We start from the raw sequence: 21,075 nt of genomic DNA, 5'->3' as shown, positions 1-21,075 counted from the left end.
TTCAGTTTGAGCAAAAACACTTTTGGAAATATTCACATTTAAACCATATTTGGCAAGCCTACCTAATACAATTTTCATGTGTTCTAAGTGTTCCGTTTCATTTTCGGAAAAAATTAGTATGTCGTCTAAATAAGCAACAGCGAAGTCTACATTTGAAAGTGCCTCGTTAATAAATCTTTGGAACGTATTTGCTGCACATTTTAAACCGAAATTTAAATATGAGAACTCAAAACTACCAAACGGTGTGGTAACTGCAGTTTTTTGAATATCATCTTTGAAAACTGGAATGTGAAAATATGCCCTAACAATATCGAGTTTAGAGAAAATTTTCTTGCCGTGTAAAATGTTCGTTACATCGTGTATGTGTGGCACAGGGTAACGGTCAGGCACAGTGACCGAATTTAACCTTCGATAATCACCACAAATACGGTAAGATCCATCCGCTTTTGGTACCACGTGAATAGGAGAAGCCCAAGGAGATTTTGAAGGACGGCATATTCCTTGATCCATAAGGTATTGAAATTCTTTTTTAACTTCGATTAATACCTTTGGATGTAAACGTCGGGGCTTAGAAAATAAAGGCGGTCCTTTTGTTTCTATATAATGGACAGTATCGTGACTGACTGGTTTTTTGAAATTTTGGATAGGATTCAATAACTCGGGAAAATCTTTAAATAATTCTTTGTACACCATATTATCCGAGACTAATTTAATTCCACTATATTGAGTTTTAGTTAACTCTCCCTTCGTTGTCAAACCAGTGACTGAATCAATTAATCTCGACTTCTTTAAATCTACTAGTAGTGAAAAATTTTGTAAAAAATCTGCTCCTAGAATTGGGCAAGAAACATTTGCTACAACAAATGGCCACTGATATATTCTACGCAATCCCTTGTTGATATTTAACACCTTGTGGTCGTACACAGCTATTTTTGAATCGTTCGCAGCATACACGTAAGTGATGGGAGTTTTTGCTTTGAATGAAAAATGGGCAGGAATGCAAGAAATATCACTGCCACTATCAACCAAAAAATTTAATCCCGTACTTTTATCCATTATGTGTAATCTACACTGTTTATGTGCTGCTATGTCAGGGTAAATATCGTTATTAGACATAGCAGCTATGGCAAGTTTTTTTTGAACTGCATCATAACTGCATGGTTGGCGACATTTAAATGCTTTATCGCCGAATTTTTTATGATAAAAACAAAACTCAGATGTATTTTGATTATCTGAGGGTGTTGGAACTCGTCTACTCCTAGATTGGGACCTATATCTATGATTACTACGACCTCTTGAAAATGAACGTTTTGATACCATTTTAGTTAGTTCAGAAACTCGTATGGTTAAATGCTCAATTTGATTTTGCAAATTTGATATTTGCGTCGTTTGTTCACTATGTTTTAGTGTTTCTGAAATTTTGCAAACTGATGGCTCCATTTTTATTTCATGAATTTTATCAGCTAAAATGGACAGTTCAGTCAACTCTGAAGTTGATGCTGATAAAATGGCTTGAATATGTGTTGGCAAACGCTCTAACCAAATGGTTTTTAAAAATTCGTCAGTAATTGAATTTCGTGAAAGTTCTTTCATTTGCCGAAGTAAAACAGATGGTTTTTTATCACCTAATGTAAGTTCACACAAAAGTTTCCGTATTTGGCTTGATTGCGAATCGGAAAACTCTTTAACTAATCTATCTTTTAAAGCTTGATATTTATTTCCCTCTGGAGGAGCTATAATTAAATCCGAAACAGAGCTAAGTGTATCTGCGTCAATGGCGGATAACAAGTAGTTATACTTCGTCTCATCATTTGTTATACGTGAAACATTGAAACTAGCCTCCACTTGAATAAACCAAACTGTTATATTACTTTTCCATAGTGGAGGTAATCTGGTTGCAACTCTCAAAACTGAGTCACTTTGTACAGTATTATTGGTAAATTCAACATTATCTAAACTTTCTACCGACATTTTAAAATTTAACTGAGAATTTACAAGTAAAATAAACAAATGCAATTAAATTAAAACAAAGAAAAATTAGCCAAAGATAAAATTTATCTTTACACGAAAATAAAATTTAGGCCAGAGCATTTCCCTTCAAGTGAATGACTTTAAGTGAAGAGCATACCATAGAATAAAGCATTGTCCGTCTTCTTTTTCTTTTCCTTTTTTTCTTGTCCAAAACGTGGGTCACCACTGAGAGTGTTGTGAAGGTTTATAACAACACCCTAATTTTGTATAAGAATTTGACTCCATTATTTTATAAAAATCGACAAAACTTTATTTACATCACATATACTTCAAGAAGTCGTCATTTTTATTTTCTCAAGACCAAATTCGTGGAACACGATCTCGTGCGTCTTTTTCACTTTTTTTAATTACGTGTTGCCATTTGGCAGTTTGTGTTAAATAGAAATAAAATAATTAAATTTAAGAATTAAAAGACATTAAAAATATGGATGAAAATATAATACTAGAGAATTATCATTACGTGGTAATAATTTTGACTGAGAAGGGCACTTCAAACGTTTTTTTTTTTTTTTAAGTTTTCCTGCATATCAAACGACATTGAGTAGTAGGTTGATGTTATTTCAGTTTCAAATTCTTCACAATTTTTCGTCATTGCTTTCATTGATTTTTTAATTTGAATTAGGGTAACGACACCAGTAACAGACATACTTACGACATCGCTCTCATGTTAACTCAATTTTCTGAGCATTTTAATGTATTTAGACTTTTTAAACTATTTTTCTCTCATGAAACTACATCTCATATAACGTTTGTCTTCTTCTAGATCCTTTGAATTAGTTAATTCTATTTTTATTTGCTCAATTTCGAAAAAGCATGTGACCCCCAGTAAACAGACACCGACAATTCTGATGATACCCAGCAACAGATAAAATGAGGAAAGGACAGAATTTCCCTTTTCTCTTTAAAATGTGCAGAAGTTCTTTATTTTTAGATCTAAAGCCTTATTAAATTCAAATGAACACGAAACATCGGCAGACCTCGTGGTGGCTGATCATACGCTTCCCATCCTTGCCTTTAAATACTAACTGGCTCATAAAATTTACTCTGATGACACTAGATGGTTGCGCCGTACTCATGGGCCACAGCAACATCGGTTTTACCCGCTTAAAATTCTTATTATTTAAACCCAAACTTAGGACTGTCTGTTACTGGACACTAGTCTGTTACTGGTGCTATTACCCTAGCCTGAATTTGAGGTACAATATAATCGGAAATAAGTATCTCGGAAATAATAACATTGACGCCAACGAATATGTAATCTTTCAATGCTGCTCTAACTACAAATTAAAACAAAAGGCCGCCCTCATTTACTTTAAGGATTTAATAAATACGCACATACATACGTACATACGGATGTCACGAGAAAACTCGTTGTAATCAACTCGGGGATCGTCAAAATAGATATTTCGGGTGTCTATACGTTCCAAGGCGTATATCCACGTGTGGTCGGGTCAAAAAAAAAAAAGCTCAGCATTCATTCGGGGGTGAGCAAAATGGAAATTAAGGCCGATATTTGAGTCAAATTTTTTTCGCGGTTACAATACTTCCGTTATTGTAAAAGGAAGTAAAAAGAAGCCCGGAGTCGGAGTCAACATGCTTTCTAACGACTCCGACTCCGAATCCTTTACCCCTAAATCAGTCCGACTCCGGCTCCACAGCCCTGGTTATAAGGCTTCGAGATATCACGAGTTGACGATAGAAAATAAAAAGAAAAATTATACAAACCAGTTCCGATTCCAGAGCAATCGCAACTTGGACAAGGTTTCGAGCCGAAGTTGACCGCGCAGGGAGCGCAAACGGGTATGGAGCACTGGATCCCTGTTTTAAAGACACATAATATGCGTTAGAATAGTGAACAAGACAGCAATATTTCTTATCAATTTCTAAAGTTAAAGTTTTTAAAATAATTCTCTTTTCAACTCTGGGGTCCCTGGTCCTTGTCAGTGAAGTCTACGGTGTCCAGCTTACCTCAGCGATATATGAAGCAGCAATCACGACCGACGTAGCCCTGCGCATCACGCCTCTGCTCATCACCGGGTTTTTTGAGAATTTTCACTGATACAAGACAAGTATTGTCCAGGCGATCTCGAATTTGAAACCGTGAAACACGTCTCAACCTACCCATTTTCTGCCACAAACTCTAGTGTTTGGATACTAACTTAACATCAATTAACACAGGACTTAATCTTGTCCCTGCATGCCAGCCAGTCCAACTGAACACTTTTTTCGTGGTGGGGAGGGATGTCATGAAGACATCCCTCCAAAGCGAAAGGGCGAGAAAGGTGAGCTATGAAATCTTCCTCATGAACACAGAGCAACTCCGAGGGGTCGGGAGATGAGAGGTGGCAGAAGGACCGACGTTGGAGATGCTGGGGGCCAACCGACGCTGGCTGGCAGCAGGGGGTGAGTTTCTCTGGAATTCTTCTTTGTATCAGAGTTATGTAATTATAGGAATTCAGTGTGTGAAACGAATAAACTAATTTAACGTGTAACTAGACTTCGTTTGGTTCTTGACCATCGTTATGTTCCAACTTGTTTGAGCGTTGATTCACTAGAAACGGCTCCTGTCCTTCCCCTTGGGCGGTTACGTGTGTACAGTTGTGTATGTGTAGGCTTGTGTGTGTGCGTAGACCTGTGTGTATGCACATTGGCGTGTGTGTAAGTGTGTATGTGTATGAGCGTGCGAGTGTGTAGGACAGGGACGCCACCGACCAGGAGAAGCCGCGCATGCAGAGGACGGTGGGGTTGAAAAGAGGAACCAAACATCAAGGACGGTGAAATGGAAACAATTAGCAATCGTGATTTCTCAGTAAAAATAAATAAATAAATAAATAAAACTACGCACTATTTGCTGTCAGTCCAAAATCCAAAAATCGCTGAAACTGAAAATGACACTGTCGAATCATTGGAATGGGGCGCTATTATGCAATATGCATTTCCATTGAGGCACCTCAAAAGCTTTTTCAAAATCGATCTTGTTAAAGTTATTGTCAGTTGACAGTTCGTTTTTACGATCTGGCTTGCGATATTAACCATTGAACGGACCATACAGGCCTAACAGTTTTAGAGTGTCTATCTAATGTCTTCTCAATAGTATGTTAGCCTCTGAATTAAGCAGAGTTTCATTCAAATGAGCGGAACACGAGTTTTAAGTTTTTAAATTTTCCTCTTCATTCAGACAGACTCGTCTTAACTGGACGTTTGCCAATTCCATAACATCCATGGTCAAACTGTAAAAATGGTTGTTTTTTCACTATGATTTTTTTTTCTTTGAAATAGCATTACCTCCCATCGGGTTGTCACATGAGCAGCTTGGACATTGTCTTGTGGTGAAATCAATTCGACAGCCAGATGGACATTGCACGGGCAAGCATATAATGGGGCCTAAATCTAAAGAGAAAGAAAATGATATTGCAGGTTGCAGCCTTCCCAATCTTTTTAGTGCACTCTTAGTGTCAGTCCAATAATGATGCCGTTATTATTATTATTATTATTACTAGAAAACCTCCCGTCACACACAAGGTATGACGGGTGAAAATTTGCTTCTACATTTGAACTCAGCTATTGCCTGTTTTAACCCTAACTCCAGTGAATTAACCCTAAACTCCAGTAAGTAGCGTTTATTGTTGACGATTGTTGTTTCTTCATTCCCCTGAAATGACACAGTCTTACCAGTAAAACAATTAAGTTACCGGATCGAGTTCTGCCTTGTCACGATAAAGCCTTTCCCTGCATGTTAAAAAACATTACCAAAATTATCAAATTATCATGCGGTGGCGCGAGTTTCATTGTTGAAACAAACGGGTTACTCGATCATCGGCTATTATTTATATGAGAATTATTATTATTATTATTTCAATATTAGGGGGCTCCGCCCACTGCTTGCTACCAACGATTACTGCGTAGTCTTATGCGGTCCGCAAAGATTTAAATCGTCTCTTAAGAAGAATCAGATTAAAATACACGTTATGATTAGAACAAAATAGGAATCGCACTCCACTTCCCGTAGAAAATAAGAGATTCAGTAAAGAGATCATTAAGTTTGGTAATATATTAAAATCCCACTCCAATTCGAATTCACTAAAAGAATTTGATAAAAATACGTGTTACAAAATTATTTTTAAAGAAACGCTTAAAAGAGTACCCCTCGCCCAGTGTCCGAGTTAACTTGTACCAAATTTCACAGCTTAAGGCCCCCTAAGGATAGCAGAATGGCCGATTTGTACGTTTGAAAAATCGTTTTCAAATTCGTGGTCTCTAGTATTATTCAACTCTTTAGCTCCGGGATTGAAATGAGTTGATGATGAGGACTTTCGCTAAATTAGAAACACTTATATCTGCTGTTCTAATTAATTGAGAAACTTGGAACAAGCTTCATCTGATGCAGAAGAAAAAGCTCTTTCGAATGACGTAGGATGTTAAGGGATGTGAGAAAATGTTCACCTCTACATTACCCTCTAGTCAATGTACATGAAATTTCAGCTCAAAAAAATAATTACAAAAAATTAATTCGAAATTTAGAAAATAAAACCCCAGGTGCAAACCCTCGGCGCTTTAAGTAAATGGATGGTCCCTAAGGATAGCAAAATGGCCGTTTTGTACGTTTGAAAAGTCGTTTTCAAATACATAGTCTCTAGTATTATTTAACATTTTAGCTTCATGCTTGGAAGGAGTTGAGTCTAGGGCTTTTGCTAAATTAGAAACCCTTATATCTGTTGTTTTTAATTAATTGAGAAAATTGGAATAAACTCAATCTGATGCAGAAAAAGCTCTTTCGAATGACGTAGGATGTTAATGGATGTGAGAAAATTTTCACCTCTAAAACACCCTCTAGTCAATGTATGAAATTTTAGCTTGAAAAAATAATTACAAAATAATAATGATAATAATAATAATTCGAAATTTAAAAATTTAATCCCAGGTGCAAACCTCCCAACGCTTTAAGTAACGTTGTACCAAATTTCAAGGCCTGTACGCAGGCGCGACACAGAAATCCTTTCACCATTTCTTTGACGTTAGTTTATTTTTTAATATAGAGATATTTGACCCTTCTCCCTCTTTCAAAATCTATCGAACTCCAACTTGCCTCTTTTTCTCCATTTGTCACATGTTCTGCTATATTGGACAGACCAGGGGTTCTCATACTTTTCCGATATGCCGCTCCCTTTAATGAATTAGATTCCTTTCATAGCACCCTAGTTTATCTCTACTATCTACATATACACAGGGGTTTGCACACGGGGAAGGGAGGAGAAGGGACACCTGTTGGCCACAGTGGTGTTCCCATAGGGTATACTCCATATATACGCTGTATACTCTCGAAAATGTTTTAGAGATATAGCGTATACCCTCAAGCTTCAAAAGTTTTTGTATTATGACATATTATGTATGTGATCGCACACATATTGTGCGTAATGGATTACCCGGAGTATACCCTCAGAAAAATTGATGGGAACATCACTGGTTGGCACGGGCACGAGATTGAAGGGGGACTAATATTTTTTACACAAGACGTGAAATATAGAGTTAAACAATATGGAGGGGGCCCGGAAAAGTCATTTATGACGGGCCTCAAAATTTCCGTGCACGCTCATGCATGTTACATATCGAATTCCACGCGGGGCTTGGAAGCTTTATTGAAAGAAATATGTTGTGAATACAGCAACAAAGCTGACTTTACTGGAGAGTACTGTACGAAATTTGTCCCCGAAAGGCTCGGTATATGGACTGTTCATATTGCGGCAGATACCAAGTCTAAAGTCTAATTTTTGTTTCACTCACTGCAACATACCACGATCAATGTTAGAAAATACGGTTTTGGTCTTTTGGCGTAAATCTTGCAAATCAGTACCTTGGGCACAAGCTCCCGATCTTAGATGTAACACCATAAAAAATCGCGTGGAGTTAGGTCTGGAGAGCTCAGTGGCCACGGAAGAAAGTGATATCCTTGTTGATAATCTTGCAAATCAGCACCTTGGGCACGAGCTCACAAACTTTGGTGTAACACCATAAAGGAATCGCGTGGAGTTAGGTCCGGAGAGCTCGGTGGCCACGGAAGAAAGCGTAGGTGATAGTCGTCATCGGAATTCCGTCCAATCCAACGACTAGAAAGCTCGTTATTGAGAAAATGGGGGGGGGGGGAGCGTCTGTAATATAATGGGAGGTACCGAATCTTATTGAAAGATGATCAACCATTGCTCGTTACATGTTCTATTGAGTGATTCTTCTGTCACTCGGAAACTTAGGAAAGGTTCACAAACCGAATGTTTGGGAAACAAAACGTGAACACTTTCTTTTCTAGTAAAGTCTACGTTGTTGCTGTATTGGTATACATGTTTCTTTAATAAGCATTTCAAGCTCTGGAGAAGATTGCCACAAATGCCGGACGCATATAAACAACCTTTACTCAGCTAGAGACCTTATAATAGTTTCGGGACTCCTGATTGGGCAGTCGACGCAAATGTGTCTGCGATGTCTTTTCCCCATCCAACGTATTGAACAAATTTCATTCCGTGGAAGTTCTGAATTCACGATTGAATATTTTAAATTATCCCCCTCTGCTCGAATAAGGTCTAGAAAACATGTTTTGTTACGAAATGAAACAATAATTAGAGCGTGCAAAACAAGCTATACAGAAGACGGATGATGCTTTCAAGCGGTAGCCAAATTTTTACATGGTCTCTAGCAGAGTAAAGGTTGTTTATATGCATACCGGACACTTCGTGGTACTGCTTGCCAATTCTTGCGGCACTCCAGTGTGCCGTGGCATCCACTTTGAGAACCTCCGTGATAGACAGACAAAAGTATTTTTTAACTAAAATGTGTGATGCCTACTGGCAGATCTAAGAGGGAGCAAGCCATGGGTGCCCATATAAGGGATGGGGCAAGTGGGGGCTCGAACCCCCTTCCCCCTTAGAAATTAGAGCTTCCTTGCTTTCAGTACTTTTTTCTTTGCAAAAATGTAAAAACATTACTTCTCCAGCCATTAATGAATAAGTTATTAAAAATGTCAAATTTTAATAACTCTAATCTGTACAGATATCGGTTTCCATCGGGAAAATATCTGATTCCTCCCCCTTAAAAGTTTGCATATGGGCGCCTATGGAGCAAGCCACCGGTATTCCTCCGGGCGGCAATTCGTAAAGGGCTCAAATTTAATCCTATTTCAATGGGGTTTTTTCGATGAAACTCTGAATAAATACTTGAAAGAAGGTGGGTAAGAGCAGCAGTTTTTAGAATTGACACCAGCTCGAGATCAATTGTTAGGGGTCGTTCAGAAATTTGCAACATTTACCTGCAATTGTTCAGTGTGATTCATATCATTAAAACAGATTATTTGCGAATAAATCACTCATGATTCGTCGACTATCCATCGCTGATATCTTTCTAAATTTTCAAGATATTGAACTGGACTTTTTTTTTTTTGTGAGTTGAGGAGGTCCCTAATCTGGGCAAGTCACTACTGTGATAGGAACAGGGAACCCTCGGGTGTTATGTGGTGTGATGTGAGTTGAGGAATCTACTTGTGTTTTTAATTAAAAAGGTTATAATTGCGATCTTTCGCACATGCGCAGTGAAAACTTAATTACGTTAAAAGTTCATATTTCATCAAATTTTAATCTCATACTTGTATATTACTAACTCTTGTATATATTATCAAGTTGTCTGACAGTTTGTTAAGGTTTGATGGCAAAATGTGCATGTTATGAACCAAAAACCTTCAAATAAAATTAGCAGTTTCGAAAGAAATGTTTATATCTTCATGCTTATCAGTAGCACTTTCTTGAAAGTTCGTAAAATAGTTGTACACAACAGGCTTTCTTATTCCTATCTACTTACGATGAAGCATGATCAAAAAACGTTTTTGTTTTCTTCCATTTGTTGCCGATCCCCGAAATGTATAGGAGATTTTCTTTTTATTGGAAAATACCAGCTGGGGCATAATTTTTATGTGACCAAAATTACAGAACAATTAGTCCTTTATCTCTCAAGAAATCCGTAAAAACATGAATTTTTGAAAGCTCTCCAATTTTTGTGGTGATACAGTTGTATGTTGTATGTGTACCCTAAAGAAAAGTACATTTGCAGTCAGTTTTAAATAACTTATTTTGAGTACAATAATCTTTTTTATTACAGGACAGTATCTGTACTTATATTCTGAAAATGACTCAGGACCATCAGGGGTGCCCCCTGGGAGGAGGGAGGTCATAGCGTAGATTGCGCCATTGAAATTTTTAGGGGGGTGTTCTGAAGGGTATTTCTCTCCTTTGGGGGCTTTTTTCGCTTGTTTTTTTGGGGTCTTTATGTTATTAAAGAGGGAGGGCGCGACTTTGCTCTTAGATGGGGTGGGCAACCCCGGGACCATATTGTGGAAGTCTTGATTTGCTCATCGCTTTCGCTGCCCTCCTCGAAGTTCGATGATCTGCACTTCCACCGAGCGCCAATAATATTGAGTCACACTTTACGATTTTTAGAAATACATTCAGGGCATCATCGCTTCAAGAACAACCGGTTAAAGTTCATAATCGAAGAAAATGTAGCTGATACCTTTGGGTGGGCATTCGCAGTGAGGACATGGACCAGCTTGCGGGTCGTATTTCAGGCGACATCCAGGATTGCAGTGTGGGGTCGAGCACAACGGGTCACAAATGCAAGTTGGGCAACCACTTCCAAAGTAAGCCACGTGACACAACGGTCCGCATTCGACGGGGGCGCACTGAATGCTTTGAGGATCTGTAATAAAAAGAAAAAATTTCTTCACGTTTAGTTGTGCCTCGCAACATCAAGGTGCGATAGAATGGTAAGTCTCGTTGCAACAATAACACTTAGATTTCTCCAATGCAAAAATATAATGTGTATCGCTCGGTACAAGAAAGAAACTCTCTCCTTTTTTCCAACCTTGCCATATGAAAAATGTACAGTACTGGCCAGAATGGATGACTCACCACAAAAAACTAATGTTTATGAATGCACAAGAATAATAGCATTTTACTAAATGTTTATTTAATGGGAATGATTAATTTTAGTTATATAAGCACATTATACATAAATAACTGAGAAAAGGTTCAATATTTGGTGTGGAAACCTTTTTTTTTTCAATACAGCTTGGATACGATTAGGCATTGAAATACATAATTTTTCGCAATAGTCTGGTGTAATTTCTGTAATCCGTACTTGTTTTATAGTTTCTCTTAAGTCCAAAAGTGAGGTGGGGTTACGCTCAGCAACTTTGCGCTTTAAAATTACCCAGCAGTTCTCGATTGGGTTTAGATCTGGGAAACTTCTTGGCCACAGCTCAAAGATGATCGGAAAACCCTTTTTTGTAATATTGTAGTAACAGATTCAGTCTGGTGGCAAGGTGCTCCATCATGTTGGAAGTGTGTGCACTGGTTGATATTCATAAACGTTGGTAACTTCTCTTTCAGTAGATCGAGATAAACAGTTCCATTAATTAATTGATATGCCTTCAGGCATGAACCACAATTCACATCTTCCCTTGGCACAAATGGCTCCTCAGATCATGAGTTTTGCAGCATTTTTAACGGTGGGAATACTGCAGAGTTGACAGTATCTTTTATTGGGAGGTCGCCGTATGTTTCTATAAAATGCATAAAACTGCGATACTTAAATCTCGTCAGAAAACTTCGCATGTTTCCATTGCTCAGTTAACCCCTGATAATTTTTACAAAATTTCAGTCGGTCAGCAATGTTTTTGAAAGACAACTTAGGCTTCTTAGTAGGCTTGTAAGACTTTAAATTGGCATTGAATAGCCTCCTGCAGATTGTTCTTTGGCTAGGGAAATTATTATCTTTTGGTAAACCAGCTTGGATTGCTTCCTCTGATTTTCTGGGTGACTTCTTCGGGGCCAAAATTATGGAATCATCAATGCGCTTGCTTGTGCTCTTGTGACGACCTTTTGGCTTTGAATATCCATAATTTCCGTTTTAAAATTACTTATCGACTTGGAAACTGTCTTTTGTGCCAATTGTAATCGGGTAACATTTCCCCAAGCACTTTTACCTTCTTCGCCCAGAATCTTTACTTGTGCATGCATTTCGCGTAAAATTTTTCTACTGGGCATTTTGATATTATTTTACCCTTCTGCAAAAATTTATGCGTCAATACACGGCGAACACATCTAACAAACTAACCAAATGTCAGACAAGAACACAATCACTTTAACAGTCGGCCAAAACAAACATCTGGCGCCAATACGTTAGTATGAATGGGAAAAAACAAGTGAGTCATCCATTCTAGCCAGTACTGTATCATTTAAAAAAATATTTAAGTTTTTGCCCTTCAAATTCCACGTAATTCTGAAAAAAAAAATCCTTTGTAATTATTTACCAGTGTTAAAAGAGCACGCGTCCCATCCTTTGTATGCACCATGCAAATGTTTTCCCTCTCGCCTGTAAAGTAGCGATTATGTGACTAACGTTAGTTTGGCTCTGAGATAGTAAGATGAATGTAATGTGTAATGAATATAAATTGTAGATGAAGTAAAACGGGCAGAGTTTTTCAGAACTGAAATAGATGCTACACATGATATTATTTCAGTCGTCGATCAGCTGTTATATCCGTCCATTCCATGGCGAAATAAAGGTTACTGTTGTAGTTGTCTTGTGCCAGCTCGGCTGGAAATTTGGGGTGCGCTGCTTCACTTTTCCAACTACCATACCATAATTTAGTGGGACGTCCGACTTCCACAGTACACACAAGCCATAAGGACCCGTTCATAGGGTAGGCAACCATTCACAGCATAACAACACATTCACACAAAGGAAGGAAAAGGACAGAAGAAAGAAAGTACATCCATGACCGAGCCAGGATTCGAATCCAGGACTTCCTCATTGCAGTCTGACTCCTCTGAGCACTAGACAAGGCTGGAGGCGAAATAAAGGTAAAACTATTTAATAGCCTAATAGCCAAGATGATAATAGAAACACTTGGGAGAAAGACACAACTTACTAGAGAGAGAGACAGGAGGAACTCAAATAGCTGGACTTTGCAGCCTCGAAAATTGTTGGATGCCCATTTAGGACAACACATATGAGAGGACAATATCATGGATGGTTCTCCCAATCTAAAAAGACAACCGTACTCTGAATTGGCAAGAGATTTCGTAAGTCTGCCGCAAATAATCGCTACTTTCATCTCAGAATCGTATAAGGGAAAGCAAGTGTAGACAACGATAAACTATGAATCTGAAATGGGACAGATAAAAAAAAAAAGACTTAAGACTTAAGAGGGAGAGCTCCTTTATCTCTCATTCCTACCTCTTCACGTTTCTAAAGCCTCAATGTCAAAAAAAAGTTTCCTAGGAAAGCCTCAGGAACCTCCCCCATTTCCTAACGTCTCCACACATATCGTAAAAATACGTTCCTGAGCCTTCAATTTCGAAAAATTTTATAGGGAAAGCAGACATACGTGATTTAAGGTTGTGTGCACTTCAACGTAAACCCTTCTAACGTGTCACTACATAAGCCTAAAATTGTATTTTTAAAGCTTCAATGACAAAAAAGCTCTAGGGTCAGCCCCTGCGAATTAATCCTAAATTAATCTCATAAACTTTCCGAGGAGAGTCCCGGCCCCATTTTATAACATTTCTTCCAAAGATAATCTGAAAATGCACATTAAAGATGCTCAATTTTGGTAAACTTCCGAGGGATATCTCTAAGTTTCCTCCCCCTCTCTAACTTAACGTCTTGAGCTTCAAATCTATCTGAGGGATATCGAGGGTTATCTCTAAGACTGAGGGAAGAGGGGAGACCGAGGGATATCTCTAAGTCTCCTCCCTCTCTCTAACTTAACGTCTTGAAAGATAGCTTCAAATCGCACTTTTAAAACTTAAATTTCGACGAACTTCCAAGAAAGGATTCCGGAATGCCCTCCTTAACCGCAGAACGCCCCAACGTCACCAAAGATAGCTTAAAACTTCGCTTTTAAAAATTTCCGTATGAGAATCCTCGAGCCCTTCTTACGAAAAAACTCGATTCTGACTTTATATTCAAAAAAGATTTTTAGGGGGAATTTCTAACCTCCCACCCCTTATTTTTCCTTTCGTTACCAAACAAAGCCTAGAGAGTTAATTTTAGAACGTCAAATTCGCAAAATGTTTGGAGAAGAGCATCTGATTTTACTTTTGGTAACTAATATCGAGACTGGGGGCCTCCGCGGCTCTGTGGTAGAAGCTACGTCTTCTATGCTGGAGATCGTGGGTTCGATTCCTGCCAGTGCCCTGGGTGTTATTTCCGCCTCTTTTGTTGTAAATCTTTTCCTGTGTGTGTCCTGACGCAAGGCGCTTTGTACGCAGTCCTCAATGTATGTGAAGCTGCTTAGCTTCTGAATAAAAATAAAACAAAAAACGTCAAGACTTTCTTCTAACGTCACCAATGATAGCCTTCAATTGCCTTGTTCAGACTTCAATCTGATTTCAAATAATTTCCAGACAGGAGCCCTCGAACCTTTGCCATTCCCTCTAAATCACGAAAGGTAACTTGGTTTCTTTTAATAGAAATTTTCTCGGGAGAGCTCCTTGACTCTTTCTTCCGCACTATAGCCTAAAATTGATTTCAGTTTCGGAAAAAATGCCCAAAGGGAAACCTTTCCCCATTTCTTTAGCCGCGTCCAAGTGTATAATATTATTTTTTTTTTAAACTTAACTGTCGAAAAATCTCCGAAGGAGAGCTGCCGTAATCCCTGACTTCACTAAAGGTAGTTTCAAATTGTGTCTAGTAGACATAAGTTTCGAAAAGTTTCAAAAGGATATCCCCAAATCGAGCTCCTCTTCCCTAACGTGATCAAAGATAGTTTTGTGTTTTATATAGTTGTCGAAACGATTCCGTCGAGAATTACCGATTCTTCCCCGTTCCACTCAACTTCACCAACCATAGACTAAAACTGCAGTTCTAAAACTTCAAATTTCAGAAAATTTCCGGGAGGAGTCCCAGACATTCTATCGTCAAAAAAGATGCCCTAAAATTGGATTCAATTTTTAAAAATTAAAAAAAAAATAATTAAAAATAATCGTGAGAGAGCCCCTACTCTCAAACGTTACCAAAAACTGCTGAACATTGCAATTTTTTGACGTCAATTTCGAAAATTTTGCTGGGAAGGGAACAGGAGTCAAATTATCGTTTCTTTTCTCCGTAGACAAACAAGGGAAGGGCGATGAGGGCGATCCCACCTCCCGAGGGACTCTCCACCAGTAAATTTTCAACATTGAAGTTTTAAAAAGATATATATTTTTTAGACGATATTTGATATCACGGAGATAAAGGAGATTAAAAACCAATCGCCGCGCCCTTGAAGATTGACTAATTTCGAAAAAAAGATTCTGGGAGATTTTTTCTGGTGCCTCCCCTCATTAGTGCCCTTCGTATTTTCTCAGTATTGAAGCCTAAAATTAATGTATTTTAGGACTTTAATTATTAGTTTCTTTCCTTCAAGGCACATTTAAAATATTCTCAGTTTTAACCTTATTTTAAGCTTTACAGTTTTTTCCCCCTCTAAGAAGGATCTCTTTAGCATTCCCCTTTTGGTCTTCGACTTCCTTACAGTTAACGGGATCGTGGATCTTGTCTGACTCCGTCAGACTGTGAAAATAAGTAACTACAACAGTTTAAACAATAACAAATACTCATTCTGCTAGAGATATGCTTTACTATTGCACTACTTATATAGACACACTTATAAAGGATGGCAAGTTTTTCTCCAGTGTACTTACTGTCTTTGCTGGGGCAGATGCAGTCAGGACAGAGTCCCTTTGGATCAGGGTCGACATAGCATCCAAAATCACATTTTGGCGGGGAACACATCGGTTCACAAATGCAGGAAGGACAGCCTGTAGCTCCGATTCCTTGTCTGCAAGTCGGAGGACACCGTACGGGGGAGCATTTGACTTGTACATCTGCATAGGGCGAGGGATGGAAATGTAGTACATTGTTAACATACGGTTTGTGGTAATACGGAGATATTTCGGCGGAAGTTCATTGTTCGTTTTTACGAGAAAGCACTTAGCCCTGCCTCGCCTTCTCGAACGCAGAACTCCATTTTACGTGGGGGTGATCGGTAAACATATCGTTGCCTTAGAGCAACAGTAAGATGTCTAGTCCCAGAAATAACACTAAGATATTTTACTGTTTCTCTGAGGCGACGATATCCACGCGCATCTAAATGAGACAACCAAACAACCTTAACTTGGGCGTGCATTTTGATGTGCAAAAAAGTTTTAGTGTTTACATCACTTGCTTCACTTGTCTGTTGATATTTTCGTTATTTTTACATTTAAAAAACTGCTTGCTTTTACAACAAAATGCTATGATCCGAATATACCTTCTGCCCAAAACAGTGAAATAGAATCATCGGATACCACGTGACGAAGGCGGAGACAAGTGCCATCTCTTGGAAAACGGATTATACATTATTCATGAGCAGGATCGCCGGTTCATCCGAACTGTAGCTAAAGCCCTGGATCGTAGCGACAAGTCCGCCATCTTGGGGTTAAAAACTTTCCTATTTCTGTTGTGATGAATTAGCGTGTTTTGCTTCTTACTTTTGGTTTCTTATTAACTCCATTTTAATCGAAATCAAGAAGAAAACACGCCACTTCATCATAGCAGATGTAGGAAGAAAACGGCATTTAGCCCCAAGATGGCGGACGTGTCGCAAATTAAGTAGCAATCTAGGGCTTTACCATCCGATTTTGAAGGCACAGAACTGTTTCTTTGTGACCTACCTGAAACTTGCTTTCGTCTCAGAGGAAGTATTCTGCAGTATGGCTTTGTAACTTCCGATGGATAAGGATTCCGTTAGTTAAAGAGGGAACGCCGATTTGCTTTGCCAATTACGGGTAATGGCGTTAAGACAAGATAGAAATTTCTCATCTTTTAACCCATCCATAAATGAACTCGTCCAAGGTCAAGAGTCTTACTATTTATAGTCATAATATAGAGCAGCATTTTTTAAATTGTGTTCCGCGGAATACAGGGGTTCCATGGAGATCAATCAAGGGTTCCACGAAACTCTCTTTATTTCCCTTTTTTTTTTTAGAAAACTTGAAAAATCTATCAAAATAGCGAATTTTAAAAACTTAAAACCCAAATTTTAAACTTTAAAGGTTTGCTTGTGTCTTGAAAATTTTGCTTTCAAAGTTGTTTTCAAATTTTATTTTTTTGTTAATTTTTGAAATTACTTTTTGATATTACAAACATTTTATTTGAAATAATATTCACTTTAACTGTAAATAAAACATTTCAAGAATGTTGCTTCGAACTAGACTAGGGCCGCTATATAGATAGGCCGACGCATCAGCTTAAGTTTAGTCATTTTGGATCGGATTTTTCATTGTTGCACTGCTTAGGTTACCACAGCAAAGTTTCGGATTTCGCCAAACTTGTAGAAAATAATATTTTATTTTATAAACAATTCACGTGCCGCTAATAATTGCTTACAGTGAACAATCACCAACGCGATAACTCGCCAGAAAACACAACCGCTCAAACACGCGCTCCGATCCAAAAAGGCTGATCTTAAGCTGATGCGTCAGCTCGTATATATAGGGGCCTTAAACTAGACTACTTACGAAAAAAACAGGGGTTTCACGAAAAAACTGGTTATAAGCGCCGCTATATGAACCACATTGAAATTACTTAAGTTTTCATGTGTTTTGATATTCAATACACATCTCTAATGATATGTAGCTGAAATTTTCGCAAAAATATTTATTAGGTTAGGAGATATGGTATGGTCCCAAAATGGGAGACTTGGCGTTTAATGGGGACAACATACATATCCCTGCCACTATGTTGATACTTGAATAATTTCTGGCTAAATCCAATTAGAAAGCCCTAAAATCGTTTTTATGTAATTAATATGGCTAGGTATTGGTACTTTATGAACATATTTTACATATTCAAGCTTTAAAATGTAAAACTTTTAAGTTCTCATCACACCCAAAGCTATACATTTTGGGCCCCCTTGCAACAAAAGCCGTGGAGGCCAGCCGTAGAGGCTAGCAGTGTATATTTACAACATTAATAAGTATTAGTATGCTAGTTATTTCCAATTTCTTGAGCCGTTGGGGCCCTTTAGAACGTCTCTCCCCCCCCTATGCCCTTACATCACTCCGCGTCTGGTTTTCATTCGTGTTAAATTCCTTTTTCTTATACATTTTTATACAAAATGGAACTTTTCCCACACATTTTACTACCTTTTAGCAAAAAGCCTTGGGATTTTCATACACAAAAAAAGAGGTAGCTTTTTTCTATTAACCCATGTAGGGGGATCGAGCAATGGTAAATGACAAGGACATGAAGCACTATATAAAATGTATCTTATAAAATGGAACTAAGATATTTTTGGGCTCCCTGATGGTGTAATTGTGTTATTATAGGCAAGGTTTTTTTTTGCAATTAACATTTCGGTTGCTTCACAACATGTTTGATGACATGATTTATTCATTATCATAATGTTTTTAGAGATAAATGTCTAGCATGCTTCGCATTGAGGAATTATCAAAGGTCAAAGTTTCTCCGATTTCATCCAACAAATTACGATAAATAGTAAAAATATAAAGTGAGACAGTTATCGCATTATATCTGTGATCTAAACGATTTCGATTAAAGTTTTTTTTCTCAACTATCTGAAAAGAATTTGGCGATTCACAAACAAGTGATCCTGCACTCATCTTCTTGTTTTAAGCTAAAATATATTATTTTAATAGTGTTTGAAGCTCGTAGCAAAGTCAAAAATTCTTACTACATTTTTGATTTAAAAAAAAAAAAAGAAAAAAAAGTGAAGAAATTTCTCTATTGAAATTCAACCTCCCTAATTGAATGGGAAGCGCCCTCAAGGGGGAGGGGAGCATGGAGCTGACTGAGCTATAAAATTATTTTATGGTGGGGGGAGGAATAGTTTTAAAGGGGAATTTGAATTTCTTTTACGGAAATCTCTTTCGTGATCTGTAGAAATTCAGCGAGATGCGTCATCCTCCTTAGGGAGTATTGGCACCCCTGTTTCTCCAGAACTTTCTTCTAAACAAATGAAATGTTACTTGTTTTGATAAAAGCACCTGCTCTTGACGTTGAACAATAAAAGAGTGTTTACAATGAGAAACTACAAAGGGGGCTGTTGCTTCAACAGGAAAAAAGGGAGAGTTCATTCATGCAAAATGGGTGAAGACGATTTCTACTGGGCATGACTTGCTCTGCTAATCAGAACACGCCAAGTCTCCCATTTTGGGACTTCAGTAAATAAAGTCCTCTAAAACTACTTTAAATTATTTTTCTTGGGCCCTGTTTGTAGTGATTTGAAAAAAGGTCTATTGAACTTCATATTCCATGTTCCCAATTTCCTGCATTTGCATTTATTATTTTTAGGGAATTTTTTCCCCGTGTAATGCAAAAAACAAGAATTTTTTGCAAAATTTAAAAATTTTTCAAAAAAGAATTTACATTCCAAACCTTTTTGAAAAAATTACCAGTGAAGTTTGGTTCTCTATCATTCATTTTAAAAAATTTCAAAATAATATCTTAATTACTTGATGAAGAAAAAAATCTTAATTGAAGGTTCCCAAAATGGGAGACTTGGCGCTTAATGGGTTAAAAGGGTTTTACTCATCAAAAATATTAAGAAACGCTGAAATAGAGAACAGTAGGTACTATATGTTTTAGAACAGCAAGAATTTTTCCACAAAGATTTGTATCTTTCACTATCAATTCATTGATATCTCATTACGATAACTCATTGGCGATATAGTGACGTTCGGTTCAACCTGAAGTGCATAAAATACTGTAACGGATTCGGTGCGACTTCCACTTTCTTGAAATGAAGACACAGTTCTTGATAAAAACACAGGAAATTTATTTACACTATGTACAGGAAAGATCTTCAACAACTGCTAAATTATTCATCAGCAATTAAGCAATTATCACACAACACCGTAAACTCAACGTTTACACACGTATTTACTTCCAAATACGAAAACAACACAGCGAAAATGCCTCGCAATAAACAGAGCAAAAATGCACTCAGTTCGAAATCTCCATCGAAACTAACTGTTTATCCATCGCTAACGGCTTAAATACACCGAAAAGAATTTTCTCAAATATTCCACACGCTTCTCGAAATGCGTTGTCCGTTATCAACTTTTATCACTGAACAAAAAGGGAATAGGGGTCGTATATATTTAGCCATATGAAAAAGGGGTTGTATATTCATTACGGGAAACTATTTACAGGTTACGTTACTACAATAATTACTATTTACAGAATTTGTAACATTGCCCCCTTCCTAAGGACTGCACGTCCCGGGCAGTACAATCCCCAGAAAGGGTGCCAAACTTCTATAACAAGTTTACAAATATACACATTAATTAATAACTAACAGATACAAAAAACACAATAATAACAAGAAATATTACTAAACATTAAAAGCAAAAATTATCTACAACTTTTATGTTATCAACCATGGTTGTTTACGTAATACTCATGAACTATGGCCATAGTATGGGGCTAACCGATCATAATGTACAACCCTAGGTTTTGCATTAGGTGATTTTTGGATCCTCACTACGACGTCATTCAGTCGGTTAAGGACTTTGTAGGGTCCATCCCAATGCGACTGCAATTTGGGTGACAGACCTTTCCGTCGGATGGGATTCCAAAACCAAACTTTGTCGCCATCGTTGAATTCATGTCCAGTAGACCTTGTGTCGTATCGGGTCTTCATCTTCTCCGCCGCGATGTTGATTCGCTCTCGTGCGAAGTTATGAACGTCTTCCAACCGGGCCTGGAGATCCTGGATGTACTCCTCAGGCGATGAAGGCGCATCCGGAGGACGACCGAAGACGAGATCACAAGGTAGCCGAAGCTCTCGTCCGAAGAGCATCTGAGATGGGGCATATCCGGTAGTCTCGTGGACAGCACTGCGGTAGGCCAGCAGGAACAAAGGCAGCTTCTTGTCCCAATCCTGTTGATTTCTGGAGACCATAAGCGAGAGATTATTGAGGATTGTGCGGTTAAATCTCTCCACCATGCCGTCCG

At 38.0% G+C, this 21,075-nt stretch overlaps 1 protein-coding gene across 1 annotated transcript in view; it reads right to left on the bottom strand.

Moving 5' to 3' along the window:
- LOC129230168 (keratin-associated protein 16-1-like) overlaps positions 1-21,075 on the bottom strand; it is a 41,469-nt gene that overhangs the window by 10,061 nt on the left and 10,333 nt on the right. Inside the window, exons 3-5 of the mRNA XM_054864569.1 lie at positions 15,759-15,941; positions 10,579-10,764; positions 3,757-3,849 (exon numbers count right to left, since the gene is read on the bottom strand). Coding sequence (XP_054720544.1) covers positions 3,757-3,849; positions 10,579-10,764; positions 15,759-15,941 — 462 coding nt within the window. The remainder of the gene's footprint in view (positions 1-3,756; positions 3,850-10,578; positions 10,765-15,758; positions 15,942-21,075) is intronic.

The sequence above is a fragment of the Uloborus diversus genome, chromosome 9 (assembly GCF_026930045.1).
Source record: "Uloborus diversus isolate 005 chromosome 9, Udiv.v.3.1, whole genome shotgun sequence".
Taxonomy (NCBI): domain Eukaryota; kingdom Metazoa; phylum Arthropoda; class Arachnida; order Araneae; family Uloboridae; genus Uloborus; species Uloborus diversus.
This window is presented reverse-complemented; position numbering and strand designations above follow the sequence as displayed.